Genomic DNA, 20,397 nt, shown 5'->3' on the forward strand with positions numbered 1-20,397 from the left:
AGGGGCCCAGGCAGATAGGGTGGCTTGAGTTACATTGGTCACATAAACCAAACTAAGATTTCAAAGTTGAACCAGAATTGTGTACTATCCATCTGTTCATTTTCAACAAAAATAATACCTGGTAATAAGCACTCCTGCTCTTCCATATTTTTCATTATTTTTTAATTTGTACTCATGTTTATGTTAATGATGCAGTTTGCAGAAGCATTCTGAGACTAAATACTGCAGTGAAAGGTACGTTATTTTTTCAGAAGGGGAAGAAGCTCTAATTAAGATGTGCGCATCATTGGAATCACATCTAAATGGCAATAACAGACATCAGACATGAAAGGTTAAAACTGAGAAAGAAGAGAAAATAAGCCAGGGGAATTTTAGTTATCATGCTAGGAATATGGTTTAGACACTAAAAAATACTTCTATGGCATTGCTCTGATGGTATAAGAGCTTCACCAGACACAGAATTGTAACACTGAAATCTTTCCCATATGTCTTTAAAAATAGTTTATAACCACATCTCTGGTCATGATAATTTCAATCATAATAGAAAACAATCCAACTGACCATAAGAAAGAAATAGTTGGACAAATTATAGTATAAGTCTCTTTGGGTGTATAGAAATTAAAATATGATGACTATATAGTAGCACATTAAAATTCATGCGGTAAGATACACAGTAAATAAAGAATACACAATTTTATCTATAGTTTGATTATGATTATGTATTAATGTGAATTAGGATTAAATTAGAACCCAGAAAAATAAAAATAGTAGTGTTGCATGGTATCATAAAAAGTGTTCTCCAGTTATTTGTATGCAAAATATGAAAAATATATATTTATAAAGGTGTTCGTCTCTTTTGAAATAAAACCGTGATCTTCACTGAGGACAGAAAGATAAATTAATAGACTTAGAAAACCTTCTCCAGTGTCATAATTTCTAAGTTCCTGAGCTGCAAGGAGAGGTGGTATCCAGAGACTGCAGCATTCCAAAGCATCACTGGTTTCCATTAAAAGCTCATTTATGAAATTAAAAAATTAATTTTATGAAAATGAACTAAAGTAATCTTTTCATTAGAGGACACTTGGTCTAATTGAGTTTGGAGTGATTGTAGTAGAACATTCCTGCACTGATATTTAAAAAGATGGAATCTGGTGCAAGTCTTTCTGTTCTTGGGCATCTGGGAAACAACATATAGATGAGGTTTTTCAAATTTCTACACTGATGCTCTTGTTTCCTGAAAATCCTGGCAAGGAAAGGTGCTATCTCAGGGAAATGACTCATGGCAATGAATCCAATATAAGGAGAATACCTCAATGGAAACTAGCCAGTCTCCCCTTAATGAGTAGAGCAGACAAAGCCCTCACTGTGGGACGCACAAAGGAAGATGCCATGATTGAATTCAGGCTCCTTCCTTCCCAAACTAAAGCAACACTCTTATTTAAATACTTGCTTCCATAGTAAAAGAAGGTTTCAGGAGATGCATGTTGTAATAATCTTTCCAGGTTGAAATCTATGCATTTACTTAGGCATTTCAAATGTACTACATTAATGTATATGCACATGCACACACATACGTATTCTGTGGCAGCTATGAGAATATGCCCTGCAGACCTCTGGCTTCACGGAGAATAACTGACCAAGGACTCCAGCTGCTGAACTCTGAAATCTATCACTTCCCATAGCTGCTCCTGGCCAGTGACTGAGCCAGGAAAGGATACTAAGGCAGGCCCATCCCTGGGAGACCCAGGATTCCTCTAACAGTCAAATTCGAATCTTCTGCAGTCTTGCCAAAGTTTCCTTAGGTGGCAAAGTTTCCTTAACTATAGTCAAGGATATAGTTAAACAACTATTCACTCTTTCCTTTTCTTGGGGTCAGACTTACAACAAAGTTTCTTATCTTTTCTCTCCTAATTAAATTCTTCTACATTTCATTCCATCTTGGCATCTGCTTCTTAATGGTGGTGATGTTGATGGTAGTGTATGTATGTGTGTAATTTTTCTTTTTTTTGGTACCAGGGATTAAACTCAGGGGAACTCAACTACATCCCCAGCCCCTATTTTCTATTTTATTTAGAGAAAAAGTCTCACTGAGTTGCTTAGCACCTCACATTTGCTGAAGCTGGCTTTGAACTCATGATCCTCCTGCCTCAGCCTCCCGAGCATCTGGGATTACAGGCCACCACGCCCAGTTCATATGTGTAACTTATATACATGATTTTTATATATTTATAAGTACATATACATATATGCATATTTGAATCAGAATTGGTCTTCATTTGATGGACATGACTTTATCTGCTCTACACATTATAAAACTACCCACCCAAACATTTTTAAAATTATTTCACTATTTCTTTGGAGGGAATTTTTTAAATCCATGCCACAGTGAATGTCTCTTTTGGAAATAATCCAAGAACTCACAGAGCCAATGTCACACCTAACACTCTTATCTTACATGTAGAGAATTTCTGATAGTTAGAATTTTTCTAGGAAAAAAAAAATGTATCCAGAGCTTCATGGGTAGGTGTGCAAATCGAAAGAGTGAGGAACTCATCTTCCCCAAGTTCTTCCACAGTCCAGGACAATACTGGAGGGAAGGGTTTTTGTTTTTAATATTTTTATTGGTGCACATTAAGTTATACAGAATAGTGAGCTTCATGATGCCATATTTTTATAGGCATGTACTATAATTTGATCAATTTCACTCCACAATACCTCCAGCCACAAGGGAAGAGTTTGGGACAACACCTGGGGTCTCTTTATTCCTCTCTTCCAACCATCACTCTTGGCTTGGCCCCTGCTGCCTCACTCTCATCCCGTATCAGTTAGGGTTATTGACTGCATGCAGAAGATATCAGGGACTCACAATCAATAGGCAGCTGAAGAATCAGTCTTGGAAGAGTTTTGGGGTGGGGCTGCGAAAACTATAACCAGGATCCTTTTACGAGTAAAGTCTGGTGAGTGAACCTCTAGAATAAGTGGACTCCCGGGGCTCCTTGCCCTTGCATCACTTTCTGAAAATTCAAAGAGAGAGAGAGAGAGAGAGAGAGAGAGAGAGAGCGCCATGAATGAATTGTGAGACTTAGAGAGTACTCAGTGTCTTTAGAGTAGTCAGATGCCTAGAATTTTACTCCCACCAATACTAATGGATTTGAGGAAGTCCCCTCAAAACTCTGGGGATAGCTAGGAAAATGAATGTGTACCACAAATTATAATAAAAATAATAATAAATATCCAGCACACACTTTCATACTGTGTCTACTCCTTGTGTCATAGATGGTCCCACTGGCCACAACTATTGAATGATAAAGTAGTGAATGCCTAAGTGAGAGAGTTTCCTGATTCGGACAAAGCTTTGTCATGGCCAGGAGCCTGCTTGAACTAACTCAGCTCCTGAATTTAATTTCCATTCATGACCTTGGGGTTCTATCTGACTGTCCAAAAATAAAATGTCAATATAAGGACAGCAGCACCATGCATGAATTTACTTTCAAAGGTCTCTTACTTACCTTCTAGAACTCTGCTGTTCTGGCTCTCCAACAGGTAGGTTTTCTTTTGTTTAGTTTTGAGGTTTTGATATTTTTTTTTTTCTTTTTGACTGACTCCCAAGTGTTGTACCATCAACAAACGCAAAGGCTAGGAAGCCCTCCAGAAATGTGAGTGATGCAGTTCTCAATCTCTGCCTTCCTGAATCCAGATCAATCTCCTTTCCTTAATAGATATATTCTGTTGTTTTCTTTTATTTCACTTAATGACCCTTACCTCTTTATCATCCTTGAGAATACTTTTCTCCATCTAATTCTAATCTTAAGGTACTCCACTTTGAGACCATCACCAAGGCCTGTTTGTTCAGTGCAACCACAAAATAAACGCTCTTGGGAAATAATCATAAAGTGAGAGTTACGTGAGGTGAACTTCCTTTTGCTGAGGAAAGATTTTTTTAAAAGTCATTTACAAATGAAAATTGAATCCATGGGAATGAATTCCAAAAAAGGGTGTTTGGGTAATTTACCAGCATTGTCATTCCAGGTAAAGATGGCCTTGCAACAGGAAGGATTTGATCGAAAAAAGCGAGGATACAGAGACATCAACGAGATTGACATCAACATGAATGATCCTCTTTTTACAAAGCAGTGGTATCTGGTAAGTGTCTCTCTTGTTGAAACTCTGCATAAAAGATATATTTCTATTTCCTAATTATCCAGTGGTATCTTACCAGCATCTGGTGCAATGCATTATTTTCTCTCACTACTAGGCATCTCATCCCCTAATCTGCTTTCTTCCTGAACTGCTAAATAGCAATGATCTTCTAAGGTCAAAGCTACTCCCAACAGCTGAGCATATTTTTCCAGATGCCAAAAAAGGGCACCCTTATGTGAATGAAGACTTGCCAAAATATATACCAGTCAAATCTAAAGTGTGGGAAGAATAATCCAGGGATCTCAATGGATAAAGTAATGGGAGGACACAACAAAGTCACTGGCAAAAGGTGAAGAACCTGGTGACTTCACAAGGGGAGAACAATACAGCCCAGAGACTAATGTAGCAAAACAGCATCTCTTAGTGCTTCCTAAACAATGGCAGCAAATCAATTGCATGAGGCTTAATTGATGCAGAACTTGAGGCATTGAAATTCAATCTGTCGGGTGAAGTGAATATTTTCTGGCTCACCAACAGTCTGCCATGATCCATGTGGATTGGTTGGGTGGAATTTAAAAGGAGATCAGAGACTCTAAACCAAACCAAACTGTAGGTCATGCTTTTGGAAAGAGAGTGACTAATTTATAAATATAAATGGAGCTTTGCTTTATTTAAAATATGTTAAACAAGAGAGAAAACTAAATTACAGTCCTATGGATGGCTACATCACAGGAATGCATCACAATTTCCCTCCTGGAGCTTCAGAGCTTGACTATGTGTGCCTTATGGTTTAGAGCATGGAATTTTGAAAGTCCAATCTGGAACTGGATGAGTTTATTATATTAGAACAGGTTAGTTTTGTCACAGTAACAAACAAATCTCAAATCAAAGATTGTGTCTCATTCTTGCTACATAATTAATGTTTCATAATCCTTCAGGGGCTCAAGATGACCAAGCACAATTTAAATTCCATCCTAACTGCTTTTATAAGCACCTCAGCAAGGAAAGGGGGCAAATTATGCATTATCTCTTATAGCTTCTGCCTGGAGGTGGCAAACAGCACACGAGCTCTCATGCCATTAGCCAAAACCAGTTACATGGCCATTATAACTTCAAAGGATGTGTAGCATATAGTTTTAACTTGTGCCTGGAAGGAGAATAGCAGTAACTTGTATGAAGAACACTACTGCAATTCACACAATGTCTCAATAATACCAGAACAGCATCAATCACTGTGGGCTTTTGCCAGTACAAACTCTTACTTCAGTACTTTTTCTTTTTACAAACCATCTTTGAGAAAATCGTGCGCAAGACAAAGATTCAGGAAAAGAGAGCAATGAACATATTAATGTGGAATTTTTCTTCATCTCTCATTTCTTTTTAAATTTTGTGAAGGCTTTATCTGTATTAGAACATTGTACTAAAGGTGACCCACCTATCTAATTCAGTTCAACAAATATTTTTGAGAAGACTTGGTATGCTGGTACTAAATTTTCAAAGGATGTGCAAAAGATATTGTTTTTTGTGAGGAAAATTATATCTAAATAAGAATAAACCAAGACGGTGTGTACTGCATTCAAAATGTGAAGTATAAACAAAGAGCTATGAGACTAAGCATTTAATTCTGTCTCAAGGAGGGTTTCTTGCAATGAAAACTCTAAACATGTTACATAGAATGAGCTTGAAGACAGCCATCTAGTTTAAGAGATGATGGATTTGAAACACCATCTGCATATTTACATAAAACAGAAAACATCAATTGTTTATATAAAAAAAATAGAGATGTAAGAGATGGAGGGGGCACCCAAAAGTACTGTTTTATGGAAGATGTGGCCCCGATGCTAGCCCTAGACTATCACATGGCTGCAGAGAACATCAAACAAACTGCATGTGTGCTTTACATCACCAGCCTAATAAGATTCTCTGCTTTGGTCTGGTACAGATCAACACTGGGCAAGCAGATGGTACACCAGGGCTTGATTTGAATGTGGCAGAAGCCTGGGAACTGGGATACACTGGGAAAGGTGTGACCATTGGAATTATGGATGATGGTGAGTATTTTGGAGCCTTTGCATCATTTGGAAGCAAGTGTGTCTTTGCATGCCTTCAGAATATAAAAGATTCATTGTTTGGGGAAATGCTAATTGGAGACAGAATCAGCCTCTCTGATATTGGGCCTGATGACCATACTTCACTGTGACCAAATCTTCATCTTTCTCCAAATCAGTGGTCTTTAAACCTGATGACACCCTTAACAAATATTGTTTTCAGTTAATAAATAAGAGACTAAATAAACAACACCTACCTGTCATTCAACCTTAATTTCTTTTTTTTTAAATTTTTTATTGTGGGTTGTTCAAAACATTACAAATTTCTTGACATATCATATTCCACACTTTGATTCAAGTGGGTTATGAACTCCCACCTTCACCCCATACACAGATTGCAGAATCACATCAGTTACACATCCATTGATTTACAAATTGCCATACTAGTGTCTGTTGTGCTCCGCTGCCTTTCCCATCCTCCACCCTCCCCCCTCCCCACCTCTCCCCTCCCCTCCCCTCCTCTCTCTCTACCCCCTCCACTGTATAACCCTGAGGGTCTCCTTCCATTACCATGCAATTTCCCTTCTCTCTCCCTTTCCCTCCCACCTCTCATCCCTGTTAAATGTTAATCTTCTTCTCCTGCTCTTCGTCCCTACTCTGTTCTTAGTTACTCTCCTTATATCAAAGAAGACATTTGGCATTTGTTTTTTAGGGATTGGCTAGCTTCACTTAGCATAATCTGCTCTAATGCCATCCATTTCCCTGTAAATTCTATGATTTTGTCATTTTTTAATGCAGAGTAATACTCCATTGTGTATAAATGCCACATTTTTTTTATCCATTCGTCTATTGAAGGGCATCTAGGTTGGTTCCACAGTCTTGCTATTGTGAACTGTGCTGCTATGAACATCGATGTAGCAGTGTCCCTGTAGCATGCTCTTTTTAGGTCTTTAGGGAATAGACCAAGAAGGGGAATAGCTGGGTCAAATGGTGGCTCCATTCCCAGCTTTCCAAGAAATCTCCATACTGCTTTCCAAATTGGCTGCACCAATTTGCAGTCCCACCAGCAATGTACAAGTGTACCCTTTTCCCCACATCCTCGCCAGCACTTGTTGTTGTTTGACTTCATAATGGCTGCCAATCTTACTGGAGTGAGATGGTATCTTAGGGTGGTTTTGATTTGCATTTCTCTGACAGCTAGAGATGGTGAGCATTTTTTCATGTACTTGTTGATTGACTGTATGTCCTCCTCTGAGAAGTGTCTGTTCAGGTCCTTGGCCCATTTGTTGATTGGGTTGTTTGTTCTCTTATTGTCTAATTTTTTGAGTTCTTTGTATACTCTGGATATTAGGGCTCTATCTGAAGTGTGAGGAGTAAAGATTTGTTCCCAGGGTGTAGGCTCCCTATTTACCTCTCTTATTGTTTCTTTTGCTGAGAAAAAACTTTTTAGTTTGAGTAAGTCCCATTTGTTGATTCTAGTTATTAACTTTTGTGCTATGGGTGTCCTATTGAGGAATTTGGAGCCCGACCCCACAGTATGTAGATCGTAGCCAACTTTTTCTTCTATCAGACGGCGTGTCTCTGATTTGATATCAAGCTCCTTGATCCATTTTGAATTAACTTTTGTGCATGGCGAGAGAAAGGGATTCAGTTTCATTTTGTTGCATATGGATTTCCAGTTTTCCCAGCACCATTTGTTGAAGATGCTATCCTTCCTCCATTGCATGCTTTTAGCCCCTTTATCAAATATAAGATAGTTGTAGTTTTGTGGATTGGTTTCTGTGTCCTCTATTCTGTACCATTGGTCCACCCGCCTGTTTTGGTACCAGTACCATGCTGTTTTTGTTACTATTGCTCTGTAGTATAGTTTGAAGTCTGGTATCGCTATACCGCCTGATTCACACTTCCTGCTTAGCATTGTTTTTGCTATTCTGGGTCTTTTATTTTTCCATATGAATTTCATGATTGCTTTCTCTATTTCTACAAGAAATGCCGTTGGGATTTTGATTGGCATTGCATTAAACCTATAGAGAACTTTTGGTAATATCGCCATTTTGATGATGTTAGTTCTGCCTATCCATGAACAGGGTATATTTTTCCATCTTCTAAGATCTTCTTCTATTTCTCTCTTTAGGGTTCTGTAGTTTTCATTGTATAAGTCTTTCACCTCTTTTGTTAGGTTGATTCCCAAGTATTTTATTTTTTTTGAAGATATTGTGAATGGAGTGGTTGTCCTCATTTCCATTTCAGAGGATTTGTCGCTGATATACAGGAATGCCTTTGATTTATGCGTGTTGATTTTATATCCTGCCACTTTGCTGAATTCATTTATTAGCTCTAATAGTTTCTTTGTAGAGCCTTTTGGGTCTGCTAGGTATAGAATCATATCATCTGCAAATAGTGATAATTTAAGTTCTTCTTTTCCTATTTTGATGCCTTTAATTTCTTTCGTCTGTCTAATTGCTCTGGCCAGTGTTTCGAGAACTATGTTGAACAGAAGTGGAGAGAGAGGGCATCCCTGTCTTGTTCCAGATTTTAGAGGGAATGCCTTCAGTTTTTCTCCATTCAGAATGATGCTAGCCTGAGGCTTAGCATAGATTGCTTTTACAATATTGAGGTATGTTCCTGTTATCCCTAGTTTTTCTAGAGTTTTGAACATAAAGGGATGCTGTACTTTGTCGAATGCTTTTTCCGCATCTATCGAGATGATCATATGGTTCTTATTTTTAAGTCTATTGATGTGGTGAATAACATTTATTGATTTCCGTATATTGAACCAGCCTTGCATCCCAGGGATGAATCCTACTTGATCATGGTGTACAATTTTTTTGATATGTTTTTGTATCCGATTCGCCAGAATTTTATTGAGGATTTTTGCATCTAGGTTCATTAGAGATATTGGTCTGTAGTTTTCTTTCTTTGAAGTGTCTTTGTCTGGTTTAGGTATCAGGGTGATGTTGGCCTCGTAGAATGAATTTGGAAGTTCTCCCTCTTTTTCTATTTCCTGAAGTAGCTTGAAAAGTATTGGTATTAGTTCCTCTTTAAAGGTTTTGTAAAACTCTGCTGTATACCCATCCGGTCCTGGGCTTTTCTTAGTTGGTAGTCTTTTGATGGTTTCTTCTATTTCCTCAATTGATATTGGTCTGTTTAGGTTGTCTATATCCTCCTGACTCAATCTGGGCAGATCATATGACTTAAGAAATTTATCTATGCCTTCACTATCTTCTAATTTATTGGAGTATAAGGATTCAAAATAGTTTTTGATTATCTTCTGTATTTCTGAAGTGTCTGTTGTGATATTGCCTTTTTCATCCCGTATGCTAGTAATTTGAGTTCTCTCTCTTCTTCTCTTCGCTAGCATCGCTAAGGGTCTGTCGATTTTGTTTATTTTTTCAAAGAACCAACTTTTAGTTTTGTCAATTTTTTCAATTGTTTCTTTTGTTTCGATTTCATTAATTTCAGCTCTGATTTTAATTATTTCTTGCCTTCTACTTCTTTTGCTGTTGTTTTGCTCTTCTTTTTCAAGGATTTTGAGATGAAGTATGAGATCATTTATTTGTTGGTTTTTTCTTTTTTTAAGGAATGAACTCCAAGCAATGAATTTTCCTCTTAGAACTGCTTTCAATGTGTCCCATAGATTCCGATATGTTGTGTCTGTGTTTTCATTTATCTCTAAGAATTTTTTAATTTCCTCCTTGATGTCTTCTATAACCCATTGATCATTCAGTAACCTATTGTTCATTCTCCAAGTGATGTATGCTTTTTCCTTCCTTCTTTTATCGTTGATTTTCAGTTTCATTCCATTATGATCAGATAAGATGCATGGTATTATCTCTACTCCTTTATATTGTCTAAGAGTTGCCCTGTGACATAATATATGATCTATTTTTGAGAAGGATCCATGTGCTGCTGAGAAAAAAGTGTAACTGCTTGATGTTGGGTGGTATACTCTATATATGTCAATTAGGTCTAGGTTATTAATAGTGTTATTGAGTTCTATAGTTTCCTTATTCAACTTTTGTTTGGAAGATCTGTCCAGTGGCGAGAGAGGTGTGTTGAAGTCTCCCATGATTATGGTATGGTGGTCTATTAGACTCTTGAACTTGAGAAGAGTTTGTTTGACGAACATAGCTGCACCATTGTTTGGGGCATAAATATTTATGATTGTTATGTCTTGTTGGTGTATGGTTCCCTTAAGCAGTATGTAGTGTCCCTCTTTATCCCTTTTGATTAACTTTGGCTTGAAATCTATTTTATTTGATATGAGTATGGACACTCCTGCTTGTTTCCGAAGTCCATATGAGTGATATGATTTTTCCCAACCTTTCACCTTCAGCCTATGTATGTCTTTTCCTATCAAATGCGTCTCCTGTAGGCAGCATATTGTTGGGTCTTGTTTTGTGATCCATTCTACTAGCCTGTGTCTCTTAATTGGTGAGTTTAAGCCATTAACATTTAGGGTTATTATTGAGATATGGGTTGTTCTTCCAGCCATATTTGTTTATTTCTGTTACTAAACATGGTTTGTTTTCCTCTTTGATTATTTCCCCCCCCTTTACTGTCCTACCTCCCACTGTTGGTTTTCATTGTTATTTTCCATTTCCTCTTCCTGTAATGCTTTGGCGAGGATGTTTTGAAGAGATGGTTTTCTAGCTGCGAATTCTTTAAACTTTTGTTTATCGTGGAAGGTTTTAATTTCATCTTCCATCCTGAAGCTTAATTTCGCTGGATACACAATTCTTGGTTGGAACCCATTTTCTTTCAGTGTTTGAAATATGTTATTCCAGGATCTTCTAGCTTTCAGAGTCTGTGTTGAAAGATCAGCTGTTATCCTGATTGGCTTACCCCTAAATGTAATCTGCTTCCTTTCTCTTGTAGCTTTTAAAATTCTCTCCTTATTCTGTATGTTGGGCATCTTCATTATAATGTGTCTAGGTGTGGATCTCTTATGATTTTGCACATTCGGCGTCCTGTAGGCTTCTAGGATTTGGGATTCTGTCTCATTCTTCAAGTCTGGGAAGTTTTCTCGTATTATTTCATTGAATAGACTGCTCATTCCTTTGGTTTGGAGCTCTGTACCTTCCTGTATCCCAATGACTCTTAAGTTTGGTCTCTTAATGTTATCCCATATTTCTTGGATGTTCTGCTCATGGTTTCTTAACAGTCTTGCTGAGCTGTCTATGTTCTTTTCCAGTTGAAATACTTTGTCTTCATTGTCTGATGTTCTATCTTCTAAGTGTTCTACTCTGCTGGTAGTATTCTCCATTGAGTTTTTAAGTTGGTTTATTGCTTCCTGCATTTCTAGGATTTCTGTTTGTTTGTTTTTTATAACCTCTATCTCCCTGTATAGTTGATCCTTTGCTTCCTGGATTTGTTTGCGTAATTCATTGTCGAAGTGATCTTTCATTGTCTGATTTTGCTGTTTAATGTCTTCCTTGATACTCCAGATCATCTGAAGCATGTATATCCTGAATTCTTTATCTGACATTCCATCTGCTGCAGCTGTTACCTCTTCTAAAGTTGCGTTGACCTGCATTGCTTGTGGTCCTTTCTTTCCTTGTCTTTTCATACTGCTTGCGTATCTTTCCTGCAGGCGCGGGCGGCGGCTCTGCTCTCTCCTTATTCCAATTGGGGTGTCGTGGCTACCACGCCGGCAGGTCACTGGGCCTGTTCTGGGCGCTGGCGGCGGCTCTGTTCTGCCCCTACTCCAATTGGGGTGACGAGTGTACCACGCCGGCAGGCCACCGGGCCTGATCCGCCGGTCGGTTGCAGGTTTGCCTACCCTGCAGGCGCGGGCGGCGGCTCTACTCTGCCCCTACTCCAAATGGGGTGACGTGTCTGTCGTACCGGCAGGCCACTGGGCCTGTCCCGCTGGTCGGTCGCAGATCTGCCCACCTTTCGGGCACGGGTGGAGGCTCTGCTCTGCCCCTACTCCAATTGGGGTGTCGTGACTACCCCGCCTGCAGGACGCTGGGCCTGTTCCTGGCACGGGCGGCGACTCTGCTCTGCCACTACTCCAATTAGGGTGGTGTTTGTACCACGCCGGCAGGCTCCTGGGCCTGATCCGCCGGTCTGTTGTAGGTCTGCCTACTTTGGAGGCGCGGGCGGCGGATCTGCCCTGCCCCTCCTACCACGCCTGCGGACCCCTGGGCCTGATCTGCAGGTTGGTCACAGGTCTGCTCACCCTGCGGGCACGGGTGGCGGTTCCGCTCCGCCCCCACTCCAATTGGGGTCACGTGACCACCACACCGGCAGGGCCTGATCCGGGCGTGGGAGAAGGATCTGCTCTGCCCCTACTCCAGTTGGGGTGACGTGTGTACCACACTGGCAGGCCACTGGGCCTGACCCGCCAGGCTGTCACAGGTCTGTTTACCTTGCAAGCGCGAACGGCGGCTCTGCCCTGCCCCTCCTACCACGCCCATGTACCACTGGGTCGCGGGTCTGCCCACCTTGCGGGTGCGGGTGGCGGCTCCGCTCCGCCCCCTCTCCAATTGGGGTCACGCGGTCACCACGCTGGCGAGCCGCTGGGCCTGCTCCGGGCGCTGGCGGCGGCCTGGCTCCTCCCCTCTGGCTCGACGACAAATTGAGGAGACTCGGGTGTCTGTGCCTCACCCCCCCTACCAGGAGACCAACTGTTTATGTCGCTGCTGGTATTGATGAAGTTCTCTCCTCCGCCGCTTTCTGCTGACATCAGATCTCTGCCATGTTGGTATCCTATGCGAATGGCAGCATTTCGTTCCCCTTGCCGGGCAATCAAAGCAACGGGTGAGTCCTGACCGGCCCTCAGCAGGACCCGGACCGAGAAGCAGTTTCCGCGGGCTCCTAGCCCCGGGCCAGGGAAGTTCCGGGAGCCGGAACTCGGCCGCTCCGTGCTCAGTGTAAGCTCCTATAAGTGTAGGCTCCAAGAAGCAGTCCCCGCGGGCTCAGTTCCGGGAGCCGGAATTCGGCTGCTTAATGCTTGGTGTATGCTCTGATAGGAGCAGGGTCCAAGAAGCAGCCTCCGCAGGCTCCGCAGCCCTGGGCCAGGGCGGTTCCGGGACGGTTCTGGGAGCCGGAACTCGACCGCCCCGGGCTCGGTGTTCGCTCCGATAAGATCAGGTTCTAAGAAGCACCCAGGCACTGAACCCTAGCAATCTGTCTACAAGCCGCAGGCGAATTGCAGCCTGAAATTACCTGTTCTATGGCTGAATGAGCTGCGGTCAGTCGAAAACAGGGATGGTGACGTCAGCTTTCTAACATGGTGGCTGCTGGCCTCCTCTGTGGTCTGACCGGTGTGGAGAACCGAGATGGACCGCTTCCTTCCCCCGTCTCAAACCCAGAATTCAGCCCTGAGTACGGTGCTTGCACGGCTGGCAGAAACTGCAGCGCTGTATCCCTGCGTCGCTATCCAACCTTAATTTCTTATTGGGCTATAGTTTATACCTCATCTTAAAATGTCTTCTCAATCTATTTATATTTACTATTTTTTAGAGCCACACTATCCAATGTAGTAGACATTAACTATATGTAACTACATACATTTAATACTAAATTAGTTCAAGCTAAATAAAAATTCAATTCTTTAATCACACTCAGTTCATTTCAAGTTTTGTTTGATTTTTTTGTTTGTTTTGTTTTGTTTTGGTTTTTATGGTGCTGAGGATAGATTCCAGGGCTAAGCAAGCACTATACAACTGACCTAATCCCCACCCATCATTTCAAGTTCTTAATAGCCACACGGATTAATTCAGCTGCTGAAATTTAGTTCAATTCTATTTCCATCATCATAAAAATTTCCTATTAGACAGGATGCTTCTGGATTCATGAAATAGCTTTTTTAGCAACAGAATCAGGGTTTGACGAAATTTGACTTCAATGCTACTTTCAGAATGAGCCCTTGAATACATTTCATTACAGATAACCACCCCCCCCCCTTTATTATTCTATCCTGAATGTCTTCCAGACAAAGACGTAACAGAACTTCATTTGTTTTTTAACTTGAAAACTTTCATTTCTGTGGCATTGAAACCCATGAGTTGGAGGAATTGGTGATTTTCCAACTACACATGTCCGTGACTCCGCTAAAATTCTGTAGAATCACCGTCTTTTCATTGGGAACATGCTTCTGTCCTTCATCAGCCAACCAAGCCCCCCAGTAAAAAGCTCTACTGTGCATTATTGGTCTCATTATATACAAAGGCTGCACAGAGATGAAACAATAGAGCCTTTCCTTTCTGCAGATCCTCAAAGAACACAATGTTGACTAACGCAAGGCTTTGAAGCAGAATTGATGGGGAAAACAAGGGAAGCCAGTGTGCTTAAAATCTGTGTTGTCTTTGTCCGGTCTCATTAAATACCAATACAGCAACAATGCCTCCGTATTTTCTGATGTGTGAGATGTTTTGAAGTGGATGTGAAAGCTTTCTCTCCAGTGGCTGAGGGCTCTCACAAGAGGAAAGGAGGTCTTGCACATGTCAGGCAAGCACTCTACCACTGAGCTACTCCCCAGCCCATTATTTCAAGAGGGTACATGGACCAATGTCCGGAGCTTTTGAGTGTTTTTGTTGTTTTGTTTTGTTTGTTCCTAACACCTTGGCTTAAAACCTTTCCAAAGCATTTGAGGTCAGCTCCCCCAGGAACAGAGGCATCTAAGTTTGGGGGAAACCTACACAGGATATATTGGGATGGCTAACTCGGATCGTACCAAGCGTCCTTTCCTGGAGATCAGAGAGACCTCCCTAAAAGTGGTGCTACAATTATAGCACATGCACATTGCTCTTCTGAAACCTTGACCAACAGATGCCTGTTTCAGGTTTATTTAACTGTAGCCCCCACGCCCCCCGACACTTAAGTCATCCCTTCCAGAATGGAAAAGACAATGGCTCCTGACGATGGCTAAACCCTGTAGAAAGTCCCAGCAGAATTTCTTGATTAATCTTATTTCTTCTGAATATTAGTGGTCTTTGGGACCTCCCCCCCTCAAAAAAAAAAAGATGATTACTCTGTGCTCCCTCCAACTAAAATTCCTGATATCTCCATCATTTTGGTCATCTATTGCTGCACAATAAACCACACCAATTTGAATAACTTTTTTTAAAAAAAAATTACTGTTTATCACAGTTCTGTGGGATGATAGGGCACAGGTGGATAGTTCTGCTAAGGTCTCACTGGGGTCTCTCATGCAGTTGGAGTCAGAAAGTTACTGGGGTTGGAGTCTACTGGAGACTCAACTGGTATGTTGAAATGGCTCAGCCTCTCTCCTTTTCCATGTAAGTCTCAGGGCCTCTCCTTTCTATGTGGGGTCCCCAGAAAGGTAGTTGGATTTTTTTGGTTGGTGGCTCATGACTCCTAAAGAAAATGTTCCAAGACAGAAGGGGAAGCTGCCAGTCCTCATAAAGGATGGACCTGGAGTGGGCATGCATCACTTGCCACTTTTGCTGGGTTAATAGTCACAGGGCAGCCCACATTCTAGGGAAACAGGCTCTGCCTCCTGGTGCAGAGAGACAGTGGATTGGTGGCCATCTCTAATTCACCACATGTTTAGTGCGCATTACGTAGGAAAGAACAATGACCAAGCCATTCTCCAAATCCACTGTTGAGTAGCAAGTTGAGCACTTTGGGGACAAGAACAGCCTCCCACACAACCAGGCCAGGTGCTCGGCAGCCTCTCACTATTGGGCATCTCTGCCCTAACACCCAGAAGTGGGAAGATTGGAAACACCGGTGCCAAATTTTCTTTCTTAACTGCCTGCGTGTGTGAACGGAACAGTATTGTTTCCCAGACATTCTCTCACCAAGATATTCCAAAATAAGATTAAAGATGGAAACAGATGGTGGCACATGCCTGTAATCTCAGCTACTCAGGAAACTGAGGCAAAAGGATGGCAAACTCGAGGCCAGCCTGGGCAACTTAGGGACAGCCTATCTCAAAATAAAATTTAAAAAAGGGCTGGGGCTATGGCACGAGCATACTTTATATACAGAGATATGAAAAATTGTGCCCTATATGTGTAATAAGAATTGTAATGCTTTCCACTGCTGCCGTGTATTTAAAAAAAAAAAATCATAGGGCTGAGGCTGTAACTCACCTGTAGAGTGCCCTTGGGTTCTATCCCAGAACCCCTGCTAAAAAAAAAGACTGCTACAGATGCTATCCCTGATAGATAAGAGAAAAAAATCATGTAAGGCGTTATAAACATTGATTATATATTTTGGCCTGAATGGCAAATGTTCAATTATCTGCATGTGGAAGGTTCAATTTGTAGGCGACCCAGGTTTTTTTTTTCATATTTTTATTGGTGTGTTATAATTTTCAAAATAGTGGAATTCATTGTTACATGTTTGTACATGCATATAATATAACAAATATAACTTGGTCAATGTCCTTCCCCTGTACCTCTCCTCTCCTCCTTGGTTCCTTTCTTCTACCCTATGATCTCCCTTCAATTTTCATGAGATTTCTCCCCCTCCTTTTTTTTTCCTTTTTTTTTTCCTCTTTAACTCTCACATGTGAGAGAAAACATATGGCCCTTGACTTTTCTGAATCTGGCTTATTTTCCTTAACATAATGCTCTCCAGTTCCATCTATTTTCCTGCAAAGGACATAATTTCATTCTTCTTTATGGCTGAATAAAATTCCATTGTGTATGTATATACCACATTTTCTTTATCCATTCATCCATTGACAGTTACCTAGATTGGTTCCATAATTTGACTATTATGAATTGTGACAGGCCAGTTTTGATAGCCATCTACCTCTCTCTGATTGCCAACCTCAAACTCAGTCATCACCCCCTCTTGTCAGATCTAGTGATTTCATTAATGCTCATAAAATGTCTTCTACCTTTGCCTAGGTGCAATGCAATGTCCTTTCCACGTGCTATACATCACTGAGAGGGTGATGCTTAATTAGCTATTGCCCAAAGGGGCAGAAAGCATTTCTTAAGGGTCTGCTAGGACGTTCCCAGCATGAAAATGTCAGCCAGGATCCTGTTTAATCATTACAGCTTCATCCCTGTTATTGCAATTGGACTGTTTAGTGTTGGGAGCTTGGCCTAGAAAATGGGATATGACCATTTTGAAACACAGGTATAAACAAAATTCACCCAGACTAGGCACAATTTGGGGCAGGTGATTGGCTCTTGAGATCAAAGACAGTCAGGGAAGACAGGGATTAGGCCTTTAGCCAATATCAAATGAAGCAAAGGAAGTAAGATAGAAAGCCAATGAAGCAGGGTCAGAGGGAGCTTCAAGCTGAAGTAACAATAAAACAACTAACAATTGCTGAGTGCCCAGTAGGTGCTAGATACTGCTTAGTATTTTGGAACCCAGCTACCCTTATTCTAGTCTCTAAGGTTAATATTATTATTATTATCCTCATTTTGCAGATGAAGAAATGAGGGCAAGAAATTTCCCAAAGTCTCACAACTAATATTCTAGGACATATTTTGTACTAAAAACCCACCTATTTGTTCCGCCTTCAGGGTGAGACTTGGTGAATCCATGTTCATCAACATTAAAGCTTAAGGAACAGAGAGTCTTAAGTCTTAATATTCAAGATATTTAGAACTCTGCAATGTATAAGAAAGCAATAGGAAGGTCAAGTAAGGTGGCTGTTCCAGTGACTGTTGCCGCATAACAAATGACTCCAACACTCCACAGCTTAAAATAACTACTTATTTTTTGCTCATGATTTTGTGGCACGGGAATTTGAGAAAAGCCTGGCTGGGACATTTTTCACTTAGTATCTCTCCTGCAGTTAAGGTCAGTGTTAGCTGGGCTGCAGTCATTTGAAGGCTCAACGGAGCTGGACATTCAATATGGCGTGCTCCCACAGCTGACGGTTGATGCCCTGCCAAGACTGTCAAATAGAGTGCCAACACGTTATATTTTCCTCTAATTTGGTCTCAAGCGCTCTTTCACAAGAATGGTTATAAATTCTAGCTCACATCAATAGGATTCCAGGGGGATTGGTTGTAGATGTTCACAATGTGCCTGTCTCAGTCTGTTCCTGCTGCTTAACAAAATACCTTAGATTGGGCAATTTGTAAACAATAGAAATTTATGTCTCACGGTTCTGGAGGCTGGAAAGGAAGTCAAAGATTGAGGCACCAGCAGTTTTAGTGTCTGGTGAGGGCTCATTCTCTGCCTCCATGATGGTTCCTTGTCACATCCTCCAGAATAGATGAACAGTGTGTCCTCACGTGGCAGAGGAGCAAAAAAAGGAATAAACTTTCTCCTTCCAGCCCTTTTAGAAGGGCATTAAACCCATTTATGAGGGCAGAGAGAGAGAGAGAGAGAGAGAGAGTCCTTATGATTTAATCACCTTCTAAATGTCTCACCTCCTAATACTAGTGCATAAGTTTCAACATGAATGTTTTTTAATTAATTTATTTATTTGTTCTAATTTGTTATTCACGACAGCATAATGCATTTTGACTCATAGTACACATATGGAGCACAATTTTTCACGTCTCTGGTTGTACACAAAGTAGAGTCATGGCATTCATGTCTTCATACATGTACCTAGGGTAATGACACCAATCTCATTCCACCATCTTTCCTACCCCCATGCCCCCTCCCTTCCCCTCCCTTTGGATCTATCCAAAGTTCCTCCATTTCTCCCATGCTCCCCCACCACCACCCCCATTATGGATCAGCATCCACTTATCTGAGAAAACATTCAGCCTTTGATTTGGGGGGGATTGGCTTACTTAGCATGATATTCTCCAACTCCATCCATTTACCTCCAAATGTCATAATTTTATTATTTTTAATGCTATATTCCCTTGTGTATATATACCACAGTTTCTTTTATCCATTCATCTATTGAAGGGCATCTAAGTTGGTTCCATGGTTTAGCTATTGTGAATTGTGCTGCTTAAAACATTGATGTGGCTGTGTCCCTGAAGTATGCTGTTTTTAAGTCCTTTGGGTATAGACCAAGGAGTGGGATAGCCGGGTCAAATGGTGGTTCCATGAGCACAAACACTCAACTCACAGTGCTCCACACATAGCCCCCCAAACTCTTGCCTATCTAACATAGTAAGACATTCATTCCATCCCAGTAGCTCCAAAACACTTAAACTGTCCTAGTACGAACCTAAAAGTTTAAAGCCCAGTCTCTCATCCAAGTCAGATGTGGGTAAAATCCCAGGGATAATTCATCAAGAGGCAAATTCCTCTCTGTTTTGAACCTGTGATCCAACAAGTTATGTGCTTTCACAATACAGTGGTGAGTCAGGCACAGGATGGACATTGCCTTCCTAAAGGGAGAAGTAAGAAAGAAAAACTCCTGGATAACAGGTCCCAAGTATGTGCAAAATCCGAAGAAGCAGCCAATAAATCTTCAGGCTTGATAATGATCTTTCACCCCATGCCCTACCCCTTGGACACACTGGAAAGAGGGTTGGGACCCCACAGCACCACATGACCCTGACCCCATGACTTTGCTGGGCACAGCCCACACAGCTGCTCCCATGGGTCAGGATCTTGCCTGTGGTTCTCCCAAGCTGGAATCGCATGTATGGGTGGCTTTATGGCTCTGCAATCGTAGGGGGTAGTCACATGTCCACAGCTCTGCTAGTGGGAGTTCCCTACTATTGCCCCAAAACATGGTCAGTGATCTGCCTGAGTCCCCAGTGCTTTCTGAGGCATCCTTTGAAATCTAGGTGGAGGTGTCCCTGCCACCATAGCTCTGACACTCTGCCTACTACAAGAGTTGGCACTCATGGATACACCAAGGTTTATAGGCTGTGCCTTCTGAGGGGTGCCTGAGCCCACCTTGGTCTTCTTGGTTCACAGCAGTCATGGAGCATTGTGCCTGAATACATGGAGCAGAGTTTGTGCCTCCCTGGGCAGTGAGCCCTGAGGTACCTAGGCCCCCCTTGGGAGCCATTATGCCTTCAAAGTCCTGGAATTCTGGTCCCGTGATGGGTAGGGCAGCCAGAAGAGCTCAGAAACACCTTCAAGGTCATTCTCTCACCGTCTGGATGAATATCACTGATCTCCCTATCTAAGGTCGACTTGGCCATACTCTTCATGTTTTCTCCTGAATCCACTTTCTCAGTCTTTACAATCTGGCCAGATGGAGAAGTCCCTGATTCCCTTTGAATTATAAATTCCATCCTGAATTCATTTCCCTGACCTCACATTTTACTATAAGCAATCAGAAGTCATGTCACACCCTCAATACTTTGCTTAGTGATGTCTTCTGCAGAATATCCTAGTT

At 41.4% G+C, this 20,397-nt stretch overlaps 1 protein-coding gene across 1 annotated transcript in view; it reads left to right on the forward strand.

Moving 5' to 3' along the window:
* The window catches only part of Pcsk2 (proprotein convertase subtilisin/kexin type 2), a 273,006-nt gene that overhangs the window by 142,058 nt on the left and 110,551 nt on the right, over positions 1-20,397 (forward strand). The window contains exons 3-4 of the mRNA XM_015476507.2: positions 4,030-4,143; positions 6,083-6,191. Coding sequence (XP_015331993.1) covers positions 4,030-4,143; positions 6,083-6,191 — 223 coding nt within the window. The remainder of the gene's footprint in view (positions 1-4,029; positions 4,144-6,082; positions 6,192-20,397) is intronic.

The sequence above is a fragment of the Marmota marmota genome, unplaced genomic scaffold (assembly GCF_001458135.2).
Source record: "Marmota marmota marmota unplaced genomic scaffold, marMar, whole genome shotgun sequence".
NCBI classification, from domain to species: Eukaryota; Metazoa; Chordata; class Mammalia; order Rodentia; family Sciuridae; genus Marmota; species Marmota marmota.